Source organism: Manihot esculenta, chromosome 7, assembly GCF_001659605.2.
Source record: "Manihot esculenta cultivar AM560-2 chromosome 7, M.esculenta_v8, whole genome shotgun sequence".
Lineage (NCBI taxonomy): Eukaryota > Viridiplantae > Streptophyta > Magnoliopsida > Malpighiales > Euphorbiaceae > Manihot > Manihot esculenta.
The window spans coordinates 10,765,497-10,792,180 of NC_035167.2; the positions used below are offsets into that span (position 1 = coordinate 10,765,497).

General features: G+C 29.0%; 2 protein-coding genes across 3 annotated transcripts in view; both read right to left on the minus strand.

Moving 5' to 3' along the window:
• Positions 1-24,197, minus strand: part of LOC110618515 (QWRF motif-containing protein 2) — a 51,524-nt gene extending 27,327 nt beyond the window's left edge. The window contains 5 exon segments of the mRNA XM_043958119.1: positions 19,587-19,706; positions 21,706-21,868; positions 21,870-22,651; positions 23,805-23,888; positions 24,129-24,197. Coding sequence (XP_043814054.1) covers positions 19,587-19,706; positions 21,706-21,868; positions 21,870-22,651; positions 23,805-23,888; positions 24,129-24,197 — 1,218 coding nt within the window.
• LOC110618951 lies at positions 99-15,322 on the minus strand. Of its 2 annotated transcripts, XM_043958438.1 has the most exons (11): positions 12,156-15,322; positions 9,524-10,030; positions 8,534-9,229; positions 6,964-7,773; positions 6,162-6,842; positions 5,013-5,852; positions 4,093-4,767; positions 2,400-3,239; positions 1,566-2,306; positions 511-1,341; positions 99-418 (listed from the first exon to the last, which is right to left on the minus strand). In XM_043958438.1, exons 1-11 carry the CDS (start codon positions 14,958-14,960, stop codon positions 377-379), a joined length of 9,468 nt encoding a protein of 3,155 aa, XP_043814373.1. In that variant the 5' UTR covers positions 14,961-15,322; the 3' UTR covers positions 99-376. The 2 variants fall into 2 exon arrangements, with proteins under 2 accessions (XP_043814373.1, XP_043814374.1); XM_043958439.1 differs by lacking the exons at positions 2,400-3,239; positions 4,093-4,767.
• Positions 24,198-26,684: the final 2,487 nt, after the last annotated feature.

Sequence of the window (26,684 nt, forward strand, 5' to 3'; positions counted from 1 at the left end):
ACAATAATAACATAGGAAAAAACAAGCTTTACTTTAACGACTATGGAGTTGTCTCAAAATAAAGTTTCGAGTTCAAAAACTCAAATAAAAGCAAGATGCGCCAAAAAAATAATATAAGAAATTCAAAATTGAAAGTATAATATAAGTTAAACACAAATTCAGGCATGACAAAGTGGATAGTTTAGTCTTGTCAATGCTGAAAAACTCAGCACGCAGCATGGACACATTTTATTGATTCTTATTCATGAAAGAAAGACAAGTTGATCCCCAAGAGATCAAATGGTACCAAATGGTAGTCCCACCATCTATCTTCAATTTGAAAAATGTGAGAATATCTGTCATAAATCATATGGAACGTCAGCCTTCTTATCCAAGCTCACCCATATGAACATTGGCCTATCCCCGTATCTTCAGCTTTCTGGGAAAGTAATTTGACAGTAAAAGAATGAGCAATCTTGTGATCATTGAGGTATAAAAAAATATGTATTAATTTTTGGCAATAAATGTTACCATTTCCATAAATAATGCTTGAATGGTGTTATTAAGGCTGCCTTCCCATTCCCATTCATATATACGTGGTCCTGTTTGAACTCTCCACAGCTGCGGCGTGCTTACTTCTTGAGCAAAAATCTTTACATTGGGGCATTCTACAATGATCACTTCTTCCATAGATGGGAAACTGAAGGTCAAATTCCCAGAGCAGAAGCTAGAGAGGCTTGGTAGACGTTGAAGTTCCAAACATTTTAGTCGGCTGAAGCAAATCTCATTCTCTTCTTCTTCTTTATCTACTTTAGCCACTATGACTTCTTGTATCAGTTCACATTTCTCTATCTTCATTTTTTCAAGTCGTTCAAGACTTCTCGCTGTTGAAGAAGACAACAAATTTACTAGACCTTGGCAATTTGATACCTGCAGCGCTGTTAAATTTTGAAAAGAAACAGAGAATGCCACTAACACTTGCAATCTACCACATTCCATTACATTTAAAGTCTCCAGAGATTGGAAAACTGAGAGTAGTTTGGTATCCCTGAGATGCTTGAGCCTTGGCAGTTTAGACAAACTTAGTTCTTTCAATTTCACAAGTAATTGAGGATGTATTTCCTCGCCAATAATCTCTTCACAGAAAATGATATCTTCGAAAGAAGCATCACTCAGAACAAGCTTTTCCAGAATGGGTAAACTTTCAAAGAACTGAGATGGCAAAAGTGTAGAGTCACTAGAAATACATGTCAACTCAATACCTTTCAGCCCACACAAGAAATCAGCTTGAGATGTTTGAGAACACAGATTCTTTATGGTGTTACATTCCACTCTTAATTCTTCTAAACTTGGGATGACAACCTAATAAACCAAATAAACAGTAATTATAAATAAGGATATATGAGATCAAAACATTAACAACATATGGTTCATCTTAGAAATAGAATGTAATTGAGCTTTTTAAATTGAGCTTAAGTTCAAACTTCTGAATTAATTTGGATAAACCAACTAAATTGAAAATCTCCACGAAGTACAGTGATGAAATTGAACAAGAAAGTATTCTCCTTATTATACAGAAAACTGACCTTCCCGCCAGAAGAGGCTGCAATTCTTTCTCCATTTCCCTCAGCAATCATGCTTAGATCATGTTCTTTGCAAAATTTAGAAGCTAATAGCTCCATGTTTGGACAGCCAACCATCTCAATTCTTTTCAAGGATGGGCATTTCAGAACATCGCTTGCAGAATAAAAACTTGACAAATTAGGCAAACACTCTAGACTCATGGACTCCATTGATGGAAATATGGTATTATCCTTTGCTATTTCCTCTTCTGATTCTTTTGTGATGATATGTTCCACCAAATTACATCTTTTCAATTCCAAATGTTTGAGGTTTACAAGACCCGAAGCCATGGACAGAGTAAAAATATTAGTCAAGCTGCTACAATTCTCAACTTTCAACAATGTTAGGTTTCTAAAGCTCAAAATTCCTTGAGGATCCTTGTTCCACACATGCACCAATCTAGGCAAATCAATTAACCTCAATTCTTCTAGAGACTCCAATAACCCAACATCACCTTCATCAGCATTTAGCCATTCTAATTCAAACAGCTCTTCCATAGAGTCACATCTTTCTACAGCCAGCTTATTTAACCAGGACAAGCGCTTTAGTAGATTTGATGATATGGCAATTGAGAAAAATGCACACTGGTCCACCATCAATTTTCTCAAGTACTCCAAGTTCTCGAATGGAAATTGGCCATGCCATTTTTCTTTCAGCATGGGAAAGTTGGAGAGTTGAATATCATATATCCCTTTAAATCCAATCTACAAATCCAAAATATTGCATTATTGGAGAACAATAAACAAGCATCGATACTTTTAATACAGGGAGAAGCAAGAGTTGGTAAAAATACGTACATATTTCATGTAAATCTGTTCAATGGTCGCATTGAGATCGCCTTCCCAATGAAATGTTCTTTTGAATCTGTTGCCTGTGAATACACCATGTATCTTTGGTGCGCTCAGCTGGTGGACAGTGAAAATCCTCAACTTGGGGCATCTGAAAACATCCACTTGTTCTAAAGATGGGAATTTGAAAGTGTAACTGCCCAAGCAGAAGCATTTGAGGTTCTGTAAATCTTCAAGTTCTAATGTTTTCATCTTACTGAAAACAATCTCATCAGTTGATCCATCCTCTTGAACACCTCCTATTATTTCGGTCAACATATTGCAAGATCTTACAATCAATGTCTCAAGTTGTACCATACTTTTGGCTGCGGCTGATGTAAAAATATTTGCCAATGTGTTGCATCCATATACTTTGAGAGTTTTCAGATTTCCCAAAGACACAGAGGATGGTGCTAAAACAATCAAATTTCCACAAGACTCTATCTCAAAAGTCTCAAGAGACTGAAATAATGGGTCATGCAGTTGGCCATCTGGATTCCATATATGCTTCAAATCAGGAAGATTTTTAAGCTTTAAATCTCTTATATGTGGGATTGTAGTGATATCTTCTTGGTCACCAACCAGTCTTTCAAATGGAAGTAGCTCGTTGAGAGAAGAATGAAGAACTTCAAGTCTTTGGAGATTGGGGAATATTGAAAGTAAACTAAATAGAGGAACATGATATTTGTTTGGAAAGAAACTCAATTCAAGAACTTTTACTTTGGAAAAGAAGCCTGTTGGAAACTGAGATCCAAGTATGGTTATGGTAGACTTCTTATCTAACCAAAACTTTTCCAAATTTGAAAACATCTGCACATCAGCAAATAAAAAAATTTCTAATTAGTAAAAGATTGTTAATGATAAATCCCCAGATGCTTATAAAAATTCATAATATATTTAATTAATTAATATATTAATAAGAAAACAATTTCTATGTTATAATAAACATGTATTATTAAAGTTTAATGTGGAGCAAAATTAGATATAAAAACTATAAATATATTTATTAAAGTAAAAATATAGTAAATATATTACATATCTCACTATTTTTTCTCTTTTATCTTCAAATATTTAAAAAAATTACTTGATTTTCCTTTAGCTATATTTAAAGTTTTATATTTATTTTTTTTATTTTATTATTTTTATTAATATAAATATTTTTATATTAGTATAAATGGTACCTTATTTTTGTATAAAATTTCTGAAATGTATTTATGAGCTTATATGCTAGTAAATTTTAATGATTATTAACCGATAAACTTATAATGTATTATAGTAATGGGTATAAATTTAAAATTTTATTGAAATAAATGAAAAATATAAAAATTTTATATTATCTTTAAATTTATGTGTGTATAATAAATTTGAATAATTAAAATAAAATTAACGTATTTTTTATTTAAATTTTTATTAAAAAAGCTAAAATTAAATATAGCAAATAAATTTAATTCTTAACATATTATATATATATCTTTTAATGAGGAGTTCTTATGATTTTTCATTTGAAAAAAACACTTATTTTTTTTTAATTGAAAAGAAAAATTAACATTATAAATACTTTTTAAATGTAAAAATTATTTAAATAAAATAAACTGACGTATAAATTAGTGTTTTTATACTTCTCTATGCAATGTTTGGGAAAAAAATAAATAGAAAAACTAACCTGAAAAGGTGTATGAACCTCATCAATTGTGTTCACTAGTGTCTGTGTGGTAAAGATATTCTTTAAGCTTGGACATTCATGTATGCTCATCTCCTCCAACAATGGACATTCCACATTACTCCATCCTGAACACAATCTGGAAAATCTAGGCAAACATTTAAGGACTACAGATTTCAATGAAGGCAATAATATCATCTTATCAGCTGCTCCCTCCTTTTCTATGATTCCTTCAATCATCTTACAATTGTATATCTCTATCTTTTCAAGTTGCAAGAGGCACAATGCTATCGACTCAGTAAATATATACTTCAAGCTGCTACAGTTTCCAACTTGGAGCAACCTTAGGTTCTTGAACTCCAAAATTCCCTGAGACTCCTTATTCCATAAATGTCTCAACATTGGCAGACTTGTTAATTTCAATTCACATAGTTGGGGAAGCAGCCCATCATAAGCAGATACCCCTTCCAAATCAAATACTACATCTGCTGAATCACAGTCTTTCACCTCAAGCTCTTCCAACTTGTTTAAAAACACCATTACATTGGATGGTATAGCTTTGTTATACATTGCACAGTTATCCACCATAAGCCTTTTTACATTGCGTAAGAGTCTCCCTTGCATCTCATCATGCCAGAGCTCAGGAAATTCAGATGCTTTAAAATATTGGTCAACTCTCTGATCCCACAAGACAAAGGGAAAAACAAATGAACTGACTTATCATAAACATATAACATATATGCATGCAACAGATATCTTGAAAATTAAGAAGAAAGCATAAGAATAAATACGCAAATACCATTTCTGCTAGTGTTGCATTAAGGTTTCCCTCCCAACGCTAAACAAGCATCGATGCATTTAACCAAACACATTAGCATGACTGAGTTTAATACAGGGAGAAGCAAGAGTTGTTAAATACGTACATATTTCATGTAAATCTGTTCAATGGTCGCATTGAGATCGCCTTCCCAATGAAATGTTCTTTTGAATCTGTTGCCTGTGAATACACCATGTATCTTTGGTGCGCTCAGCTGGCGGACAGTGAAAGTCCTCAACTTGGGGCATCTGAAAACATCCACTTGTTCTAAAGATGGGAATTTGAAAGAGTAACTGCCCAAGCAGAAGCATTTGAGGTTCTGTAAATCTTCAAGTTCTAATGTTTTCATCTTACTGAAAACAATCTCATCAGTTGATCCATCCTCTTGAACACCTCCTATTATTTTGGTCAACATATTGCAAGATCTTACAATCAATGTCTCAAGTAGTACCATACTTTTGGCTGCGGCTGATGTAAAAATATTTGCCAATGTGTTGCATCTATATACTTTGAGAGTTTTCAGATTTCTCAAAGACACAGAGGATGGTGCTAAAACAATCAAATTTCCACAAGACTCTATCTCAAAAGTCTCAAGAGACTGAATTAATGGGTCATGCAGTTGGCCATCTGGATTCCATATATGCTTTAAATCAGGAAGATTTTTAAGCTTTAAATCTCTTATACGTGGAATTGTAGTGATATCTTCTTGGTCACCACCCAGTTCTTCAAATGGAAGTAGCTCGTCGAGAGAAGAATCAAGAACTTCAAGTCTTTGGAGATTGGGGAATATTGGAAGTAAACTAAACAGAGGAACATGATATTTGTTTAGAAAGAAACTCAATTTAAGAACTTTTACTTTGGAAAAGAAGCATGTTGGAAATTGAAATCCAAGTATGGTTATGGTAGACTTCTTGTCTAACGAAAACTTTTCCAAATTTGGAAACATCTGCACATCAGCAAATAAAAAAATTTCTAATTAGTAAAAAATTAATGTATTTTTTATTTCAGTTTTTATTAAGAAAGATAAAATTTTATTTTAGTAATAAATATGGTAAATAAATTAAATTCTTAACATATCATTTTCTTTTTCTATATCTTTTAATGAAGAGTTTTGTATGATTTATTTTTTTTAAATTGAAAAGAAAAATTAACATTAAATGTAAAAATCGTTTAAAATAAATAAGCTGACGTATAAATTAGTGTTTTTATAGTTTTCAAATGCAATGTTTGAGAAAAGAATGAATAGAAAACTAACCTTATTAAGAAAAGGTGTATGAAACTCATCAATTGTGTTCACTAGTGTCTGTGTGGCAAAGATATTCTTTAAACTTGGACATTCATGTATGCTCATCTCTTCCAACAATGGACATTCCACATTACTCCATCCTGAACACAATTTGGAAAATCTAGGCAAATATTTAAGGACTACAGATTTCAATGAAGGCAATAATATTATCTTATCAGCTGCTTCCTCATTTTCTATGATTCCTTCAATCATCTTACAATTGTATATTTCTATCTCTTCAAGTTGCAAAAGACCCGATGCCATCGACCAGGTAAAAATATACTTCAAGCTGCTACAGTTTCCAACATGAAGCCACTTTAGGTTCTTGAATTCTAAAATTCCTCTGGGATCCTTGTTCCATAAATGTCTCAACATTGGCAGACTTGTTAATTCCAATTTCCTTAGTCGGGGAAGCAGCCCATCATCTGCAGATAGCCCTTCCAAATCAAATACTATTTCTGCTGAATCACAGTCTTTCACCTCAAGCTCTTCCAACTTGTTTAAAAACACCAGTACATTGGATGGTATAGCTTTGTTATACATTGCACATTTATCCACCTCAAGCATTTTTACATTGCGTAAGAGTCTCCCTTGCATCCCATCATGCCAGAGCTCAGGAAATTCAGATGCTTTAAAATATTGGCAAAATGCCTGATCCCACAAGACAAAGGGAAAAACAAATGAACTGACTTATCATAAACATATAACATATATGCATGCAACAGATATCATGAAAATTAAGAAGAAAGCATAAGAATAAATATGCAAATACCATTTCCGCTAGTGTTGCATTAAGGTTTCCCTCCCAACGCTGTTGATATTCCAGGAGTATTCCTCGTAGTTTTGGTGTATTTAGAAGTCCGGAAGCGAAAATCTTCATCCGGGAGCATCTATTGACGGTAACATTTTCTAAAGCCGGAAAATTGAAGGCATTATTGCCGGAGCAAAAGCTGATGAGACCAGGCAGACCATCAAGTACCAAACATTTCAGTTTGTCGAAATTAATAATCTCATCCTCTGTATGATCATCTCCATCGCTGGTCACTATTTCTGTCATCATACCGCAATCTCGTACTGTCATTTTGGTGAGTTGCACCATGGACTTGGCTGTGGACGCTGTTATCAAGTTTGCCAATCCTGCACAGTACCTCACTTCAAGAGTTGCTAGATTTTGGAAAGATGATGAGGATGGTGCTACGTTGATCAAACTAACACAATTAAATACACTCAAAGTCTCGAGATACTGAAGAAGTGGTTTCAGTACGGAGTCTGGGTCCCATATATGCTTTAAATTATAAACTCTATCTAGCTTCAAATTTTTCACTCGTGCAAGTGTCCTGGCATGTTCTTCTTCTTCTGCGGCAAGTCCTTCATATGAGAATAACTCTTCTAAAGCATTATATTCTTCTACCAAAATTGTTTCCACAGAATATAATCTTTCAAGGAAACCAATTATGAGAGGGCGTGATTTGTTGTGTAAGTTGGTCAAAGTAAGCATTTTGAGTTTAGAAAAGAATTGAACTTGCTGTATCGCAATCAAGTCCTTGTGCTCTAAAGTCAATTCCTCCAAGTTGGGACTCATCTATGCACAACAAATAAGTATATTGTTAAACTAATTACAATGATGGTGAGATGTCCAAATACATGTGAAACATTATATTTTCCCAGAAAATAAACGTTTCCCAGAAAATAAGTATATTGTCCAAATACTGTTAACATAATTAGTTATCAAGAAATATCTAATTCAAAGTTTTTTTATTTAAATCCAAAATTTTCACTTTTAAAATCTAACTAGTTTAAATTTAAAATCTAAATAGTTTGAAATTAAAGAATTTAAAATTTAAATTAAAGAGTTTAAGATTTAAATTAGAGAATAGGATGATTTTTAAATAGGACAATAAAAATCAAGTGTTTGTAAGGTAATGGTTAATTAGTTATTAAATAGTTGTTCACGTAGATTTAATTAATATTTTAAAAAGAAAATAAATAATATATACATATATATTGCATTATACGTACAATAATCTAAAATTGATCAAAAAGTTTGGTATAATTATATAAAAAAATTTAAAAAATTTAAATATAATATTAAAAGTTTGAGGTATAATAAATTAAATCTTTTTAGGCTTTATTATCTAAAATAAAAAATTTTATTATAATTATCATTAAATATAAAGTTTAGCTTTTTATATACAATTGGCATTTTGAATATATTATCTTGTTCATCAATTTTTTTTTATTTTTTTTTTAAAAAGAAAATTTAATTTGAAATAGAGAAAGAAATTTGAGGAAAAAATATTTCAACTAATATATTATGAAGTAAAAAAAAAAAAAGATCTTACCTTTTTCAAAAAAAGTAGGGGTCGTCTACCTTTTTCGTCTATTTCTTGGAAACTGAATTTTATTAGCTTGTGACAACCACGAACATTCAAACATGTCAATTTCTGCAACTCAGAAATGTGTATCCCTGGATACCAACTCCTTAATTTTGATAGATCTGTAAGTTCAAGAGATATTAGTTGAGGAAATTTAAAACAATAATAAGGGGCTTGTTCCACATCTTCAGCCTTTGCAATAATCTCCTCAACCCCACACCTAATTATTGTAAGCTCTTCAAGTTGCAAAAGACCCTCGGTAATGGAGGCTGAAAACAGATAGTTTAGAACATTGCAATCTGAAACTCTAACTGATTTCAAATTTTGAAAACTGAAAACTCCTTGTGGATCCTTCCTCCATACATGCTTCAACGATCTTAGTTCATCTATATATAATCTTCTCAACTCAAATACTTCATCAACATTGAACCCTTCAAATTGATATATCTCTTGCAATGAAGCACAATTGCTCACATGCAACTCCTCCATTTTTCGGAATCTTTCTAAGACATTAGATGGAAAAACAGCCATCAATTTCTGACAATTAGAAACATTTAATGATTTCAATTTAAAGAATGAATTTGCTGCAAGTGGGCTGTGCCATATTCTTTTCAACTCATTTATTCCGAAGAGACTCAATCTCTCCAAGTTAGGAAAACTAACCTGCAATGTCAAACACACTGATTTAGTAAATGCGGGAACTCCAACATAAGCATAAGTTAAATAAATATGAGATGATTTAGTAAATGCGGGAACTTCAACATAAGCATAAGTTAAATAAATATGAGACAAAAATGTAATCGTTGGAGGTGATGTGAAGTGGAGCCCTATCGAATTAAGGTCTTTTAGTCAACAGAGGGATTAGGCTTACCTATTAATGAATGCTATTTGACTATAGGATGTCCAAATATGTATGCATTTATGCATGCATAAAGAGAGAAGAGTAAAATTAATCACCATTCCATTGAAAAGAGATTGAATTTCAGCATTGTCACTTTGATTCTGATTCTGATTCATCTCTCTGTCATCTTGTTTTTCTATCATGCCTGTATGAGGGACACTGGGGACCAAGCACATCAATGTATAGCACCCTCTTATGTCCAAGTCTCTAAGAGATTGAAATTCAATTTGATATCTAGTGCAGAATCTAATCAAATTTGGAAGATTTTGAAGTGTCAGCTCATCCAATTTAGGGAAGAGTATCTGATTCATCCTCTCATCTTCCTCTTCTATAAATTCCTCAATCAGTATTATCTCTTCCATGGAACTACAAACATAAATTTGAAGTGTTTTGAGCTGCAAGAGTCTTTTAACAATTGAAGTTGTAAATAAATGCTTTAACTCATTGCAATCATTCACAGACAATCTCTCTAATTTTGAAGAAGTTGCAGAAAGTTGATCGTGCCATATCTTTTCACAACTAACTGAATGTAATCGAAGATCATCTAAGTTGGGGAAAGAAACCTGCAGCAAATAACACATTTGTTTGAAGCACTACTTTTCTATAAAAATAAATAGAAATGCTTTACGGATCAATAATGAATTTCCCAAAAAATGTGAAAAGTCTTTAATATTCTTTCTTAATTTTGGAGGCAATTAGTCAATTTTTTATAGATATTTAAGTATCAAATTTGAAAATTTCTTAACTTAATTTGTTATAATCCAATGATAAAAAATATAATTAAAAATATCTCACTAAAATTATCAATATATGATTGATTTCTTTTCACAATAACCATAATTTAAAAAATGATTCATTAAATTTTATCATTAAAAAAATTTTATGAGATAACTTTAAAAATAAAATATAAAAATACATTAAATTAAATTATTAAAATGAAATGATAAATACTTAGTGAAATTAGAGTTGGATCTTCTGTAGGGTTTAAACGGACCTGCTATTTATTAATTTTGATCATTTAAAATTAAAATAGTAAAAATAACTTAAAAATTATTAAAAATTTAAAATAAAATATTAATTAAATAAAAATTAAAAATTATCGAGGAATTACCAATCCCTATTTTGTTATATTTAATTATATCACACATCGAGAATTCAACAAAATTCTCTCTATTTTATATCATCTTTATCGTACTCAAAATTTAGCAATTTAACAAGTAAATTATCCCTAATTATATTAAAATATTTATATATATATATATGTCTCATTTAAATATAAGAATCCCTCATATTTCCGTCAGCTTTTTTTTTCTATTATTTTTGGAAAATCTGTCCATCACCTAGAGTCGGTGAGAATTTCTTTTTTTTTTTTAAAAAAAAAAATAGAATCTACATTAAAAACATAGCTACGCAAGCATTTATGTTAAATTTTGTTTTAGTAAAATTAAAAGGGTAAAAAATAAAATGAATTTTAAAATTTATTTAATGACAAGAAAATAAAAATTAGATAATTTGTGTTAGAAAATTGAAATTTTATTTTGAAACTTCTATTCCTTGATTAGAATGTAAAATTTTGAAAAAATTTAAAAAAATTATTTTTCTTAAATTTTATGTTTAGCAAAATCAATAATGTAAGCATTAATTTTTCTTGAATTCTTATGAGAATTGATTTTGAATTAAAAATAAATCTTGCTAAAATTATTAAAATTTTACAAAAAATATTTCAATTAAGGTTATTTATATCAAAATTATTTAATTAGCCATTTAATTTTTTTTATTTTAAATTTATTTATTATGGTTAATTAATAATTAATCTTTATAAAAATTATTTTAATTTAATAGTAACTAATAATATTTAATACATTTATAATTCATATTAAAATTTTATTATATTATTTTATTAATTTAAAAAAAATATTTTTAATGGTAAAAAATTATATAAAATTCAAAATGTTACAAAAATATTAATAATATTTTTTAATGAATGTAATAAAAATAATTATTATTTATAAGAATAAATATTTATGTTTTGTTTAAAAATAATAAGAAAGATGAATAAATTAAATCAATTTGAATTTTATTATTAATTTATCTAATATAAAATAAATTTTATTACATTTAAATTGATTTCAAATAAATGAATTCATTTATAAATAGAAATAAATTGAATTCCATTAATAAAATTTAATTCTTTTTTGAAAAGAATTGCATACCAAAAGATCTAGTATTTTTAATGAAAGAGAATATGTGATTCAAATTTTAAAATGGTCAAATTATTTTAAAAAAATATGTTAAAAGGAGTAATAATGTAAAGATATAATTTTTAGATATGAAATTATCACAATTAATTCATATTTATTGTTTCATCAGCTTATTCATATAATATACTCATAAAATAAACTAAATATGAATACTAAAAAATTATAAAATTGTATTTAATAATAAAAATCAAAATATTTTTTTCATTTTAAGAAATTTAAAGTACGATTTGAATAAACAAAATGTAGAGTAACCGATAGTAATGAAATATAATTATTTATATAATTTTTTTATAAATTATTAATGAAAATAACTAATAATAGTTATTTAAAAATTTGAGCATTCAACAATTAATATTAAATATTTAATATACATCTAATAAATAAAAAATGCATACAGACTTATTTCAAAAAATTAATACATGCGTACCATTCTGTTGAAAAGTGATAAATGGGCATTATTCCCCTGTTCTGACAGATATTCTTCAATCTTTGGCGGCGCCTTTATTTTGCTGCGGAAGGTTCTAAAATTGGGAAGATTTCGCAAATTCAAAGAGCGCAAGCAATTGAACTCAAGCACTTCATTACTGTTTTCACTTTCATCAATAACAATAGCTTCCATCCTAGGACAATCTTTCACTTTCATTTCCTGTAGTTGCAAAAGACACTTGGCAGCAGATAATGAGAAGAGATACGTCAATTTCTGACAATTTCTTACTTGCAAAATTTCTAATTTATTAAAAGATCCTGCTGCAAGTCGACCATGATAGATCTTCTCCAACTTTATCAAATTTTTCAAAATCAAGGACTCTAGAATTGGAAAGGCATCACATACGGCCCACTTCGTCGAATTGATGATATGTTGAATGGCATGATTATTTTGGACTCGGAGATGCTTCAATTTTGGAAAGCCGTCCCCGTCAATATCATACAACAAGTTCTCAGCCTCCCTCACTTCATCTAAGCATAAATCTTCAGTCTCCCTCAATAGCACTTTAATCCCGTATCCTGAATGAATGCTTGTCTTGAGCTTAAGTTTCAGCGTTCTGGAGGTTTTATAGTTGTCATCCCAGTCCCAGTTATCCCCTATCAGTATTCTGAAGCTCTGCAAGCGGCCATTGGAGAACAAGTGTTTTGGCAATATCTTGTCATCCAGTATTTGCATTTCCGAGGTAGTCAACTGAGACAACTTTTCCAACTCAGCAAGGCTTGCATTGTTCCCATCGGCCTCCCACTCAACAAAGCTGTTACTCATGTACAGTTCTTCAAGCTCCGACAGCTTTGATAAGGCATTTGCTGGAATCATTTTGAGTTTGGAACAATTGCTCACATCTAAGACTTTTAGTCGAGCCAGTTGCTCTATTTGTCTGGGCAACTCAACAACGTAGGAGTTTGCAAAACTAAGAACTCGTAGTTGCTTCAAGTCTCCAATGATAGCTAAGTCGTCCAGTTGGCATCGATGCAAGCAAAGGGTATGAAGGTTGGATAGGAAAGCGAGCGATAAAGGGAGGGACACAAAATGGATCCCAGTAAAATCCACTACTTCCAGGTTTCTAATGCCCTTGAAAAACTGATGTGGAATTCCCAAACAAAAAACTTCTGTGAAAAGGAATAGTGCCTCTGCTTTTGGGCACTCCCATCCTTCGGGGAGATTTTCAATATCACAATACGGCAGAGAAATTCTGGTGCAACCCTTATTTGGGAATTTCACCAATTCCATGCCACTTGTAACTATAAACGCATGTTGCTCTCTAGATGCAATATTGAGAGCAGTATCTCGAACAACATCATGAATTTTAACGAATCCATACATGTCGCCATCTAGCAATAAGCTCTGCGCTTTAAGGGTATCAATCAAACTATATACTTTGTTTCTTGCTCCCTGGACAGTGGAAATGTTCTTGAATAAACTAAGACCCATAACATATTTCAGCAAGGACTGGATTTCAATATTAGATTGTCCTATCAGACCACAGAGAAAGAAAAACGACTTGACTTCATTGCTACACAAATTATTGTAGCTTGACTCCAGAATCGCGTGCACTTTCGAATATATTTCTTCGTTGTCAAACTCGGATAGCTGATTGAGCTTATCATTCCACGCGTACAACTCTCTGTTTCTCAAGTCTGTCGCCACTGTGAGCAGTAGAAGAGGCAATCCTGCACATTTTTTAGCAATTTCCGCGGCGATAGGGGGCAATTCTGAATCTTTAGCACCTGCTACAGTTATTTCAAACAAACTCCGGGCCTCTTCGTCCTGTAGAACGTCGAGCTTGAATTCTTGCTGTGTGCCCATCTCGCGAGATAACACATCTTGTCTCCTTGAGGTGAGAAGTATTTTGCATCCTTTGAAACCATCTCCAAAGGGAATTCCTACGGCATTTAAATCAAGTTTTTTCCAAACATCATCAAGAATTATAAGTACCTTCTTCTCTTTCTCCAACTCTGTCTTCTCTTTCTCCAACTCTTTCTTCAACCTCTCATATAGCCGATTAGCTCTTCCAGGTATTTCCTCCGACTTAAATTCCAAGCCCAGGATATCAGCGATCTCCGATTGAATTCTTCGGAGTTCTGGTGTTTGACCTACAGCAACCATAGCGACGACGCCGAATAGCTTCCCTTCCAGAGCTTTTCTGTGGACCTGTTTTGCTAGGGTGGTCTTACCCACACCTCCAAGTCCATACACCCCGATCATATTAAGATCTGGATCTAATAGTGCATCCATAACTTTCTCCAAGAACAACTCTCTTGAATTCAAGCCCTCACGAGCGTAAACTGACGGGGCAACTATCTGCTGTAGAGTGGGACGGAAGGAAATTGAATCAAGGTCGCCTTCATTCGCCAGCTCATGAATTGCCAGAGCTTTCTTCTCTGCTTTCTTGCTAAGCTGGTAGCGTGTCTTCAAATCAGGACATAATCCAACGAAACACCTCTTTTTCGCTGGTTCTTTGCCTTTGATACATTCCTCAGCTTCTTCAATAGCTTTGCCTGCGTCGTTCAGCCACTTGTTGACACTTTCATAGATCTCTTCCCCTTTCCTTGTAGCCTCCTCAACAGCTTGCTGCAACTTGACTGTTCTGTTCTTCAATTTCTCAGACTCATGATGGAGTTTCTCAACCTTGCTCTTGTAGGTGAAAGGGTAGCTGATATGTCGTTTGATTGGGACAACAACAAATTCCATGATGGGTTCTTTAATGAACTCAGAGAAGATGGAGATAAAGATATCAAGAACCATTTTAATTTTTTTGATTTTTTTTTGAAATCTCAGAGCAAAAACAAAATAGACTAAGAAATCAGAGTCGAACAAGATAAAAGAAAATAAAGACAAGAAAGGACTGCTGAAATCAACAGAAAAGCAAAACAGTGGCTAAAGAATTAGAGAGCCAAATGAAGAGAGGAAGCAGAGAACTAACAGAGAGATGGAGGAGTGCTGGTTATGGATGAGTAAAGGTTGGTGAATACTGAATACAAAGGAGGGAATGTAGGAGTTGACCAGCGATGACTTAATTATTGCTTGTGTTTTATAATTAAATTAATCATATTAATATGTTAAAATAAATAAAGTGAAGATAAATTGTTAATACACAATAAATTAACAATTTAAATCAACAAGATACCAAATTTTGAATTTTAAACTAAATAAATTTATTTATATTTTTTTAAAAAATATTTTTTTCACTTGACCTATTTTTGAGTTTTTTTAAAATTATAAAAATTAAATAATAAAATATTTAACAGATTAAAATTAATAAAATAATTAATTAGTAATTTTTTTAAAAAATTAAATATTTTAATATAATTTTTAAAATTAAAAGATTAATTAATAAATTTTTATATTATAAAAATTAAATGAATAATATTAGATTTTTTTCCTTTGATTTGACATTGTATTTTGTCAGATGTGATTCTATGAGAGCAATTTGTGCGGATGTCTATTCTCCATAAAGTCTCTGTCTCCGTCGGTACTAAATACATTAAAAAGTAAAGTAAATAATGAAAGTCTCTGTCTATGTCTATTCCCTTTTCTTCAAAATTAGCCGTTCAGTTTTAAAATTTTGTAATAAAAATCGTCTAAATATTGTAATTTATTATTAACTTTTAAATTTAATTTAATTAATAAAAATCATCATTAATCTTAAAATTATGTTTATATTATTTAATAAATAAAATTCAAAATATAATTTTTTTTAGTTTTGAGTGATTTTTTTAATAAAAATTAAAAATTATAAACTATTCTCAAAAAATAATTTGTATCTCTTTGTCATTATTATATAAATAAACAAGAAATATTATTTTCTTTATCATTGCAAAAGTTAATATTTTATTTATTAATGCCATAAATGGCAAAAGTACATACAAAATAAAAAATCAGTCTACCATTCAAGAAAACTAAACAAGTAACTCAAACTAAAATAAATAAATCAAGTTGAAGTGAATTACATATTAGTTTAAAATTCATAATTCAACTCAATTCGAATCATTCAACTTAATTCAATCCGTCTATAGAATAAAATAAACTAAATATGGCTATGATAGTTTGGACTATTTATCAAACTCATAATTAAAATTAATTAATTTGATTCGATAATTTGATTTTTTATTTTTTAAATAAATTATTTTTAAAAATTATGTTACTTAAAATTAATATTAATGTATAAATAAATTAAATTATTAAATAATTAAATTTAAATTTATTTTTAATTTATAAAAAATATTATTAATATTTAAATGTAATATTATTTTATTTTTATATTATACATATATTATTTTATTTTTATATCATATAAATGGATACACTTTATAATTTTCTTATTTGATAAAATATATATTTAATAATACTTAAAATTTATATTTACTTCTTTATATTTTATTTAAGTTTTTATTTGATTTAGATTTAATTAAAATTGAAATTGCAACAGTTAAAAATCAAAATCATGAAAAATCAGAATTATGAAAAATTGAAACCGTAAACACTTTAAAACTGGATTGAAACTGGTAAAAAACTTAAATCATCTTAAATTGTTTTAAATCGAATTTATTTCGATTTAATTTGAGCAATAAATCAAACCGTCAATTCTGATTCATAATTATATTTACGATCCACCTATTAAAATTATCACAAAAAATAAATACTATGAGAACCAACGTTATTATCACCAATCAAATACAACTCTCATTAGATTATCACCAATCAAATACAACTCTCACTAAATTATGGCCAATCAATAACGAACAATAATAGTCTAAAAGGTGCGAAAAAAATTAGCAATATTAACAATAACGATAAAATATAAAATAGCCAGCATGCCACATCTAGACTTTCAAGAAAGGATTAACAAAGTATAAAATAGTCAACATGCCAAGTCTAGACTTTCAAAAAAGGAAATAGACTAAAAACAATCGATAGTAAAATCACTATGCACGATAAGGAAACACCACAAAACCTACAGCCAATAATCCCGAATGAGAGCGTGATCCCAAACGTAACGGGCTGGTTTCAAAATACTGGCGTCATAGTAATTAGAAACCTCTCCAATAGCCAAATAAAATATAAAATAAACATATAAATATTCACCATTCAACATTAATTTTTTTAAAAGAAATTGAATTTTTAAAAGAATTTAAATTATATTAGTAAATGACACTTAACATATAATTGAATGAATAATTTCACTCGTTATCTTTTCAGATTAATAATTATTTTAATTTTATATTTCAATTTTAGAATATTAAAATAAATTTATTAAATTTTAATTGACGTTATTTATTTTTAATTTTTAAAATTTAAAGAATAAACATTAATTTATTAGCATATGCATCGTTATCTTGTTTTTAAAATAATTATTTTTATTTTATTGAGATTTATTATTCAATTTAAAAAGAACATTAATGAATTTAACAATATTCAAATTGCATTGATTTTATTTGTCCAAAGAAAATTTTACTTTAAAATATATATATATTATTAAATTACTTTTTTTTTAAAATGGAATTATTAAATTACTTTAAATATAAAATATACATAATAAATTAACAACTTAAAATAACCAATTTATTAAATTTTAAAAAAATATTATTTTCATGAAGTCATTAATGCATTATTTTCTTCATATTTCATATAAAAAAGTCTTGTTCAGTATAAATGATAAAATAATTGATATTTTCTTTTTTTAAAAGAATAAAAAATAAATAGGAGTACTAACCAATTTAATAATATTCAAAATTATATTATTATTTTTATTATCACAAAGTAAATATATTTATTTTTAAATTTTAAATTAATATAATGAAAATAGGATGATATAAATATTTAAAATTATAAGGATTAAAATAACATGTATAATTAAAATTAAATAGATATTAAATAATATAAATATTTAAAATAACTAATAAATTTTTTAACATAAAAATTAAAGAAATATATTTTATAAAATATACAAATATTTTAATAGTACATTTTTAAAATAGAAACGAATTAGTAAATTTAAGAAAAACTCAATAACCTAATAATAATTCCATCATGCACCTGAAATTCTCAAAAGTGATCTATTGAACAGCTTTATGTTATTACCTCTATACTTTGTTTAATTTTCTTTAATTATTATCAATAAAATTTTGCTTACTAAAAAAAAGGCAAAGGAACAAAATGAATTCAAAAGCTTTTGAAAAGTAGAAAAAAAAATTGGATTATTATTTAAATAATGTGAATTAAAAAATTAGTATTGACTTAAATATGTAACTAAAAAAATATTTTTTAAATTTGATTGGTAATATTTTTTAAATTTGATTTGGTTGATATTATCCGCTGCTTCTAAAAATATCAATAGGAGTGGCATTTTTAGAAGTAATCAAATGCTTTCGAAAATGCCACTTTAATCGGTATTTTCAGAAAGAAAATACTATTTTAAAAAAATTACTATTTAATCCATATAATTTAGTAAAATTAATTAATTAATTTTTCTATTAAAAAAATATATTAATTATTTAGCCACTTTCATTAGCTAAACGGTTGTTATTTTTAAATTGTAATGGTCAATTAATTATTGTAATATTCTTGTCAGGTCAGAAGACAATCCCAATTTAAAGAAATTCTCCTCTAAGATTTTGTTTACTTATTGTCCTTCTCTCTAATTAGCTAAGGACTAGAGGCTCAGTTGAGTGAATCATCTCCCCTTTGCCCCTATTCTACTTCCCTCCCTCAGTCTTACTTTTTAAACCCACATGACAACCATCTCCATCAATCATTATATGAAGAGACTGAACCTCCTAATTCCAAAAAACAGTTGGAACATATATAAAAGAACCAGTTATAACAAAAAGACTGGTAGAAGTCAAAGGGATCTTTCAAATTTGCCACACTATTGAGGATCTATAATCCCTGCTGCACAGGCCTATCTATATATGAATTTTGAAGCCTTCACCTTGATGGATATCTCTTTTCAAACATTTATTCATACTTCAAATGTGATGCAAAAGACATGCTTAATTCTCAATTTTACATGCAACAAGGCTGTGTTCTCTCAAAGTAAACTGGGGTAGTTTTCTGAAATAGTTATTTAAAATAACTAGAAAACAAGATTTTGCTTATACATGTGCCCATTTTCCAAAATTTTAGCTAGGATTTGAAAAATAACTTTAGATTGTTTTCTACTATTTTCCTTTATAACAAAAGTCATGTTTTTCAACTATTTTCAACAGGTAAACATGTTTTCTATCCATCGTCACATTTGACATGAAGATTTAACCCTACCATAGAAATAGAAAAGCTAATAGATAGTTGAATTTTAAGCAGAGACAGTTTACTAGAAGCTCTAAATGGATTTATAAGTCAATTAAAGTAAAGTGAAATTGTAAATCTTACTTGTCCCTTGAGGATAGAAGTTAGCTTTAACTTTTGCCTCAGCAACAGTAACTTGATCCTTTCAAGAATGACACAGTGCCGTAGTTCTGCGATGGTCACCCATACATTCCACAAAATTTTCTAGTATAAAGAACAATACCAAAACTGTAAGAATACTAAATTGCGTCCATCATATTTATTCTCTACAGTTTGCCAACAAACAAAAGTCATACAGTGCTGCAGTTGCCAACAAACCAAAACCAAAAGATGAGTATTTAGACAAAAGAGAGAATTGCTGTTGAAAATCAATCAGGTGCATATGACCTCACCTACTGAATGCTTAAAAGCTTGCTTGGAATATATATATATATATATATATATATTTACAAGTATGTATGTGTATATGTATATATGTATGCATGCAGGAACTCAAATGAGCAAATTTTACAGAAGAAACTTTCTTATTTGGATAAAAGTTCATTTTTCTCCATGTGCTCTTCCAGGAATAGCTTTTCGAAATACTGAAAATAACATTTCATGTCTAAATAATGGAATATATACAAGTAAACGTAGGGACTTGTTCTGAGAAACAACTATGAGAAAAAGTTATCCACTGCAAAGTATTATTTTCTTCAAAACCAAACCAACTTTTAGAAACAAGTCTGAACATGCCTAAGCGTGTAGATTTCGTTTTGTTGAACCTCAAACAAGCTAAAGTAACTTTCGTTTGTCATATTGAGTCTACCTTAGTTTTAGATGACCTTTAATTTGACCCAACTAAAATAAATGGATCACTTTATTGTTTAAATTATGCTCACTAACTTTAGATCACCCTATAAAAAATTATGAACTCTTTCATTTGAATTTCTAAGGGAATAACAAATGAAAAGGCCAAATGTGCCTAGTACAGACACAACCAAGTGACCCTTAATAGGCCTGCTGCAAATGAACTAAGCCATTTGTCATTTTCGAGGTAGAGCTTCGCTTCATTAAGCTTGTTCATACCCATAATTACTAGATTCTCTCACCCCCTGGAAACCGACCCAGGTACTGCATCTTGAAACGCAATACTCTTCTGTCCCAAATTGCTAGGGACGCCATCCAGTTTGCCAAAAATAGAAGTTCCACAAGAAATGAAAATATGGAAGGAAGGAAGAAGAAAGATCAATAAATATGACAGTGTGCAATAGCAGCATGCAGAAACAAGAAGAAGAAGAGGAGGAGAGGAAAAAGGCTATAGCAAGAGAATAATAAACAGAAGAGAATACATTTTGAAACATTTTAAGCAAGATAGTTGATTTACATGTTAGTGGAATAGGTTGACGTGGGAGTGTAATTGGCTATTTTATTAGTTAAAATTTAAAATTGTTTAGAAAATATAAATATTATCATTTATTAATCATATATTTAATTATTTAAACATTCTATTATATTGAGTAAATATAATTTACATTCCCAAATTAAATTGGCATACTAACTAAACATACCACTAATACCAATCAAGTTTACCATGTACCCGTACCAGGACTCAAGAGTACCATGGTCTAGGTAACCATGTCCATACCTGTTCACTATGATTAATGATGCAAACTCAAGCTTACTTTTAAGGTTCAGTTGTTTTCTTTCCATTTTAGGTGATGGGAAGACACATTGCCTCGAGTATATATTTCACTTTTGACTATATCTAGAGCTTAAACTCTATTCTTAGGCAGTATAGTTAAATCTTGAGCCTTGGAAATCTTTACCATCCCAAAAAAAAAAATCATAGAAACTGTGTAACATCTTTCCTAAAATTATAGCATTGATGTTGCTCCAGTTAAATGCAGTTCTTTGTTTGTCATTTCCAGAAACTGATATTAGAAGCTATAAGTCCTAAGAAATTTATATTATGCCAAGGATGTTACTATTGACATTGTAGTGGCCAGAATAGATTGTTTAGAGGAACATTGATGGGTTTATAAATAGCTAGCATAAACTAGTGAGTAAGTGAAAAAAAGTGTCCAAATAACTAAGTTTGAGCCGGAATGCTTGTCCAAAAGTTATTTGGGTAAGTTTGAGCCTTAATGCTACGGATATGGTTACTATAGATGAGAAACCAAAATCAATGGACGGAAAACAGTGAAAAGTGTGTATACCATACCTCTGCATTTAGTCTATGCAACATGAAGGAAGCATTTGCCTTTGCATTTATAAACCGCCATTGCAAGTAACGTTTGTACAGAAGCCTCAACATATGTGCATCAACAATTCGATCCTCCCCCATCTTCCCTCTCCTTAAATCAACTGAGAAACTAAGAATTGAAACTCATGGGTCTCACCCTTGAAGGACTAGAAATCCCTCGTGATGGAGAGGAAGCCGTAGGTGTCCAAAGCTTAGTAGGCGAGGCAGGCCACGTGGCTCCCCTAATAGTTGAAGAAGCAATAGTTCTGGGAGATGTCACTGTACCATCAACACCAAATCTTTTTGATTGACTGGTTTTAGATGAAATGCTCATTCTGGAATTAGGACTAGTTGGTAATAGTGAACCTGGATCCTGCAAGCGCCTCAACCTGCTATTTGTTTCTTGCCAAAACCTTGCAGAAATAAAAATGCCACGAGCCCATTTTTTTCCTTTGGAAATCCCACTACCTAATTCATGCAATCCTGAAGTGCTACCAGAGGAAACACTATCGCTATCAGATACAGTGAGATCAACAGTAAGAGAATATTCAATCACCGAATTGGCATCTGGGTTTTGCTTAGCATTGCCTAAATCCAAGCTCAACCTCCTCTCATCAACCATCACAGATGGCTGCAATGACTTAACCATCATCAACCCAGATCCCAGACTCCTCTTATCTCCACCACTACAATCCAAAATCCTAGACAACATCGGCTTTCTTTCTGCCGAACCTAAATTCCCTTCTCTACTCCTCCCCGGCCACCTATGCTGATCCAGAGGCCTCGAATTCTCCCCTTGATCTCTCACAGGAGTCGCTTTCCTCCTCTCTGGAGTGGCCTTTCTACCCACATTTGGCGAAGTCACAGCCTTAGCCTTGCTAATCGGGAGTGAAAACGCTTCACAGAGAGAGAGAGAGTTGGTAGGCTATTCTCTTCTCTTCCTCTTCTGATAGATTTTGTTTTTTTTTTTTTTTCAAATACATTTTGTCTATTTATTTAATGGTATTCTTGATTTTGATTGACAGTATGATGCTATTTTTAAATTAATTAGTCAAATAAATAGTATTAAATCCCATAAATTTTATGTTCTCTTTTTTATTTTTTTTAAAGGTATATGTCATTCCATTAGTTTTTTTTTAAATAAATGAGGTGAAATTATATATTTTATTGATTAATTTTTTTAAACTCCTACATTATTATAGCTATTAGACTATTGTTTATATTAATAAGTTATTTATTGTCTTTAAAATATTTAAATTAAGAAATAAAAACCATTATTTTATCACATATATATTCTTTTAAAAATATATCTATTATATCTAGTAATGGCATAATGTATTATAAATATAATTAAAAAAAAAAGTTAATTAATTGACTCAATCTTTACATTTTCATATAATTTTAATAAATTGACATATACGTATATTATTATTATTATTATTATTATTATTATTATTATTATTATTATTATTATTATTTACGTTTATATTTGAATTTAATTTTAATTGATTTTTAAAATTAACATTAAAGATAAAAAATTAATCATTAAATATGTTATTCAAATCTCTAATAGTAATAAATTTTATTTTACAATAATAATTATAAATATCTTATAATAGATATATTATTTAATAAAAAATAATCGTATATATAAAATAATTAAAAATAATATATTTATTGTAAAATTTTTATAATTATTGATATAAAATAAATAATATTTGGTAATGGTATATTTAACCGTTAAATTAAAAATTAAATAGTTAAATATGAGTTAATATTATTTTTATATATAAAATTAGTTTATATTTAAAAAATAATAAAATATTACATTTCACATCCTATCTCAACTATTACATTTTTATTTTTAAAAATTAACTAAAATTACATCTAAATATAAATGTGGAGACTGAATAGATTGAACCACTTGCAAACAGTCCATAAGAATGGAGCCATTAAAAGGCAAAAATTTCATCGCTAAGAGCAAATAGTGACAGAGAGCTATGTTTCCATCAAAAATAAAATATTCGGCCTGTAACTAGTAACAAAATCCTTCAATGTATTAACTGTCCGAAAATTACCGAGTACTCGGCAGTTCCAACACAGGACGATAATTGCTTTTGGCTATCCCGATCTTTGACGGGATGAGCCGCTTCATTGTTTACCTATCAAATTAACATTCACAGGGGTGTGGTTAGAGGTATCCTGTTGAGAGGAAGAAACTTGTAGCATCATCATCCTGTTGAGAGGAAGGAAAATCAACATTGTTAAAAAACCGAAACAGATATTTTTTTGCCTCTAATTCCATAATAGATACCCCTCTAAAGGATATCATAAATCTACCAAAAAGGTCTGTATGTTCTGAAAATTGATTTGATTGTATGTGAAAAACATTCCCACCATACAAAAATCATAAGTGACGATCCGAATATTTCTGGAGCTCTTAATAAGGACAACAACATTTTCTTCTTCATCGATAGTCAATTGACGCAGATCGTCTTTTATGAGGAAAGGAAAAGCATGAGTTAGGTTTAAGAAAGAGGAAAAAGCAAGAGTATCGAGGCACAGAGGAACCACAGAGAGAAACTTTGAGTATTATTATTATTAATAAGTCAGTTCTTGCATTTTCAAAAAATCTATTAAAATGTCTTTATTTTTTTTCTCTCCATTAATAAAATAGTCTTTACCTTCTATTTCTCGTTAAAATAGAAAAAGAATGAGAGAGAAAATTTTTAAAATTCAATTTTGCCCTCAAATAAATCTTCTTATTTAATCTCTGGTATTACCATTATAACAAGTCAGTCTCTACATTTTTTAAAATCTATTAAAACGTCCTTAGCTTTTTTAAATCTATTAAAACATTCTTATATTTTATTTTTGTCCATGAAATAGCTATCCTCCCCTCCTCCTTAAAAGAGAAGAAGAAAAATAAGAATCGTCCCCTCCTTCTCCTTAAAGAAAGAAGAACCGAAGAAAAAGAAAAAAAAGGATCGAAAAAGAAGAAGAAGGGATGATTTGGTCTTTTGTTATATTTTTAATGACACAAATAGATGGAACAACTATTTTATTTATAAAAAAAATAAAAAAATTTTAATAGATTTCTCAAAATTGAGATATTGATTTGTTAATAATGGTAATTTTCAGTGACTAAATAATAAAGTTCTCATAAAATAATAATAATAATATACGTGATATACCAAACTAAACTATTAAATTACCACGTAAACTATTCAATTTAAAAATTTTCAGAATAACTAAAATTACACCAAAATATAAATATTGGACCAATTAAATCAAAACTAAAAGATTTATATTAAAATGTAAATGTACATAAACATAGGTCTTTTTAAATCGATTCGCCTAAATGAAATGTTCATGTTCATGTTATTTTTATATTTTAATTTAAAATTTTAAATAAATTTTAAATTTTAAATAAATTAACTCAGTATTTATATGTAATTTTAAATTAATTTTTAAAAATAAGTAAATCAATTATTAAGTACATCTTATATAGATTTTATTTTATAGTAATAATTCTTTAAATATTCATGTTTTATTAATGGATTTTGTAGTTAAAAAAAATTAAAAATCAGCAATTAAAATTAAAAATATCAAAGATTAAATTTAAATCACTCCATCAAATTTACATTTTATGACAATATATAGTATTCAACTACAAATATTAATAATAATTTGAATTTAAATATATATTGCCTAGTTTATTAGAAATTAAAATTCTAATTTACACCCTAAAAACTAAAATAAAATTTCATATCCTTAATTATCAGTTAATAATTTTTATTACCCTTTAATTAAAGTCGTTAATTGATGATGTATGGTCTCAAACTGTTCTGATATATTCTTTTCAATAATCTATTTAATTTAAATTTTACTTTATATAAAGATAAAAACAATATTATAAACTAAATATTTATGTTAATAAAACTTTTAATGTATATATATATATACTTGTAATTTTTTTTTAAGTCTCACATAAATCAAGTATTTCAAAAATAAAAATATAACTGTGATTTTTTATTGATAAATAATTAATAATTTTTTATTAATATTAATTATAAATATTTAGTAATTTATTTTAATGATTAATTTTTTAATAATTTAATTGATAATTTTTTTTTATTTTTTTAAGTTTTTTAGTGTTTGCAATTAAATAATAATAATAATAATAATAATAATAATAATAATAATAATAATAATAATAATAATAAGATTAAAGATATTATTAAGTTACTTATTATTAACTAATGATACATGTTAGGGGAAGTAATTAATTTTTTTCGGAAGACTCTGTCCACAAATCTAATGGACATGATTACACAGTAATGAAGATCATATCACAAATCTAAGCTAAAGCTTCAGCAAAATTAAATAAATCATTGGATTCTTATTAAAGAAATAAGAAAAGGAAATTAATTACTGAAAATAAATAAAATCTGGCAGAGAAAAAAAATGCGCTAAATGGTTATTATGACAGAATATCTCACATATGATTTTGGCAATTTCTTATTTAATTAATTAAGTTTTTATTGTTACATAAATTTTTTTTTTATTGGCAATAAAGATTGCATTATAAAACTGTAATATCTGCAAAATTTATAACAAAGAATGTAACATATATTCAAAGTATACAACGTCTAATTCACTAGTTCCTAAGACATAATTTAAGTATAGTATCTGTTTAAAGCTTATAATTGTAAGGAATATGACAAAAGGAAAACCTCGATAAACCAGAAGTAAGTTGCATAAGCGATGTTACAGTAGCTCACATTTCTCAAGACACAGCACTTCCATGACTCCTGATTGCAGAAGTTAAAAGTTGTGAGTCGGAAGTGCAAATAAAAGAAGTGAGACCATGATTGAGAGCAAAATGGATATCGTTCAGCATGGCTCGTGCTTTCAACTGCCAGGACCGTAAAATATCGAATGTGTCTAGTTAAACC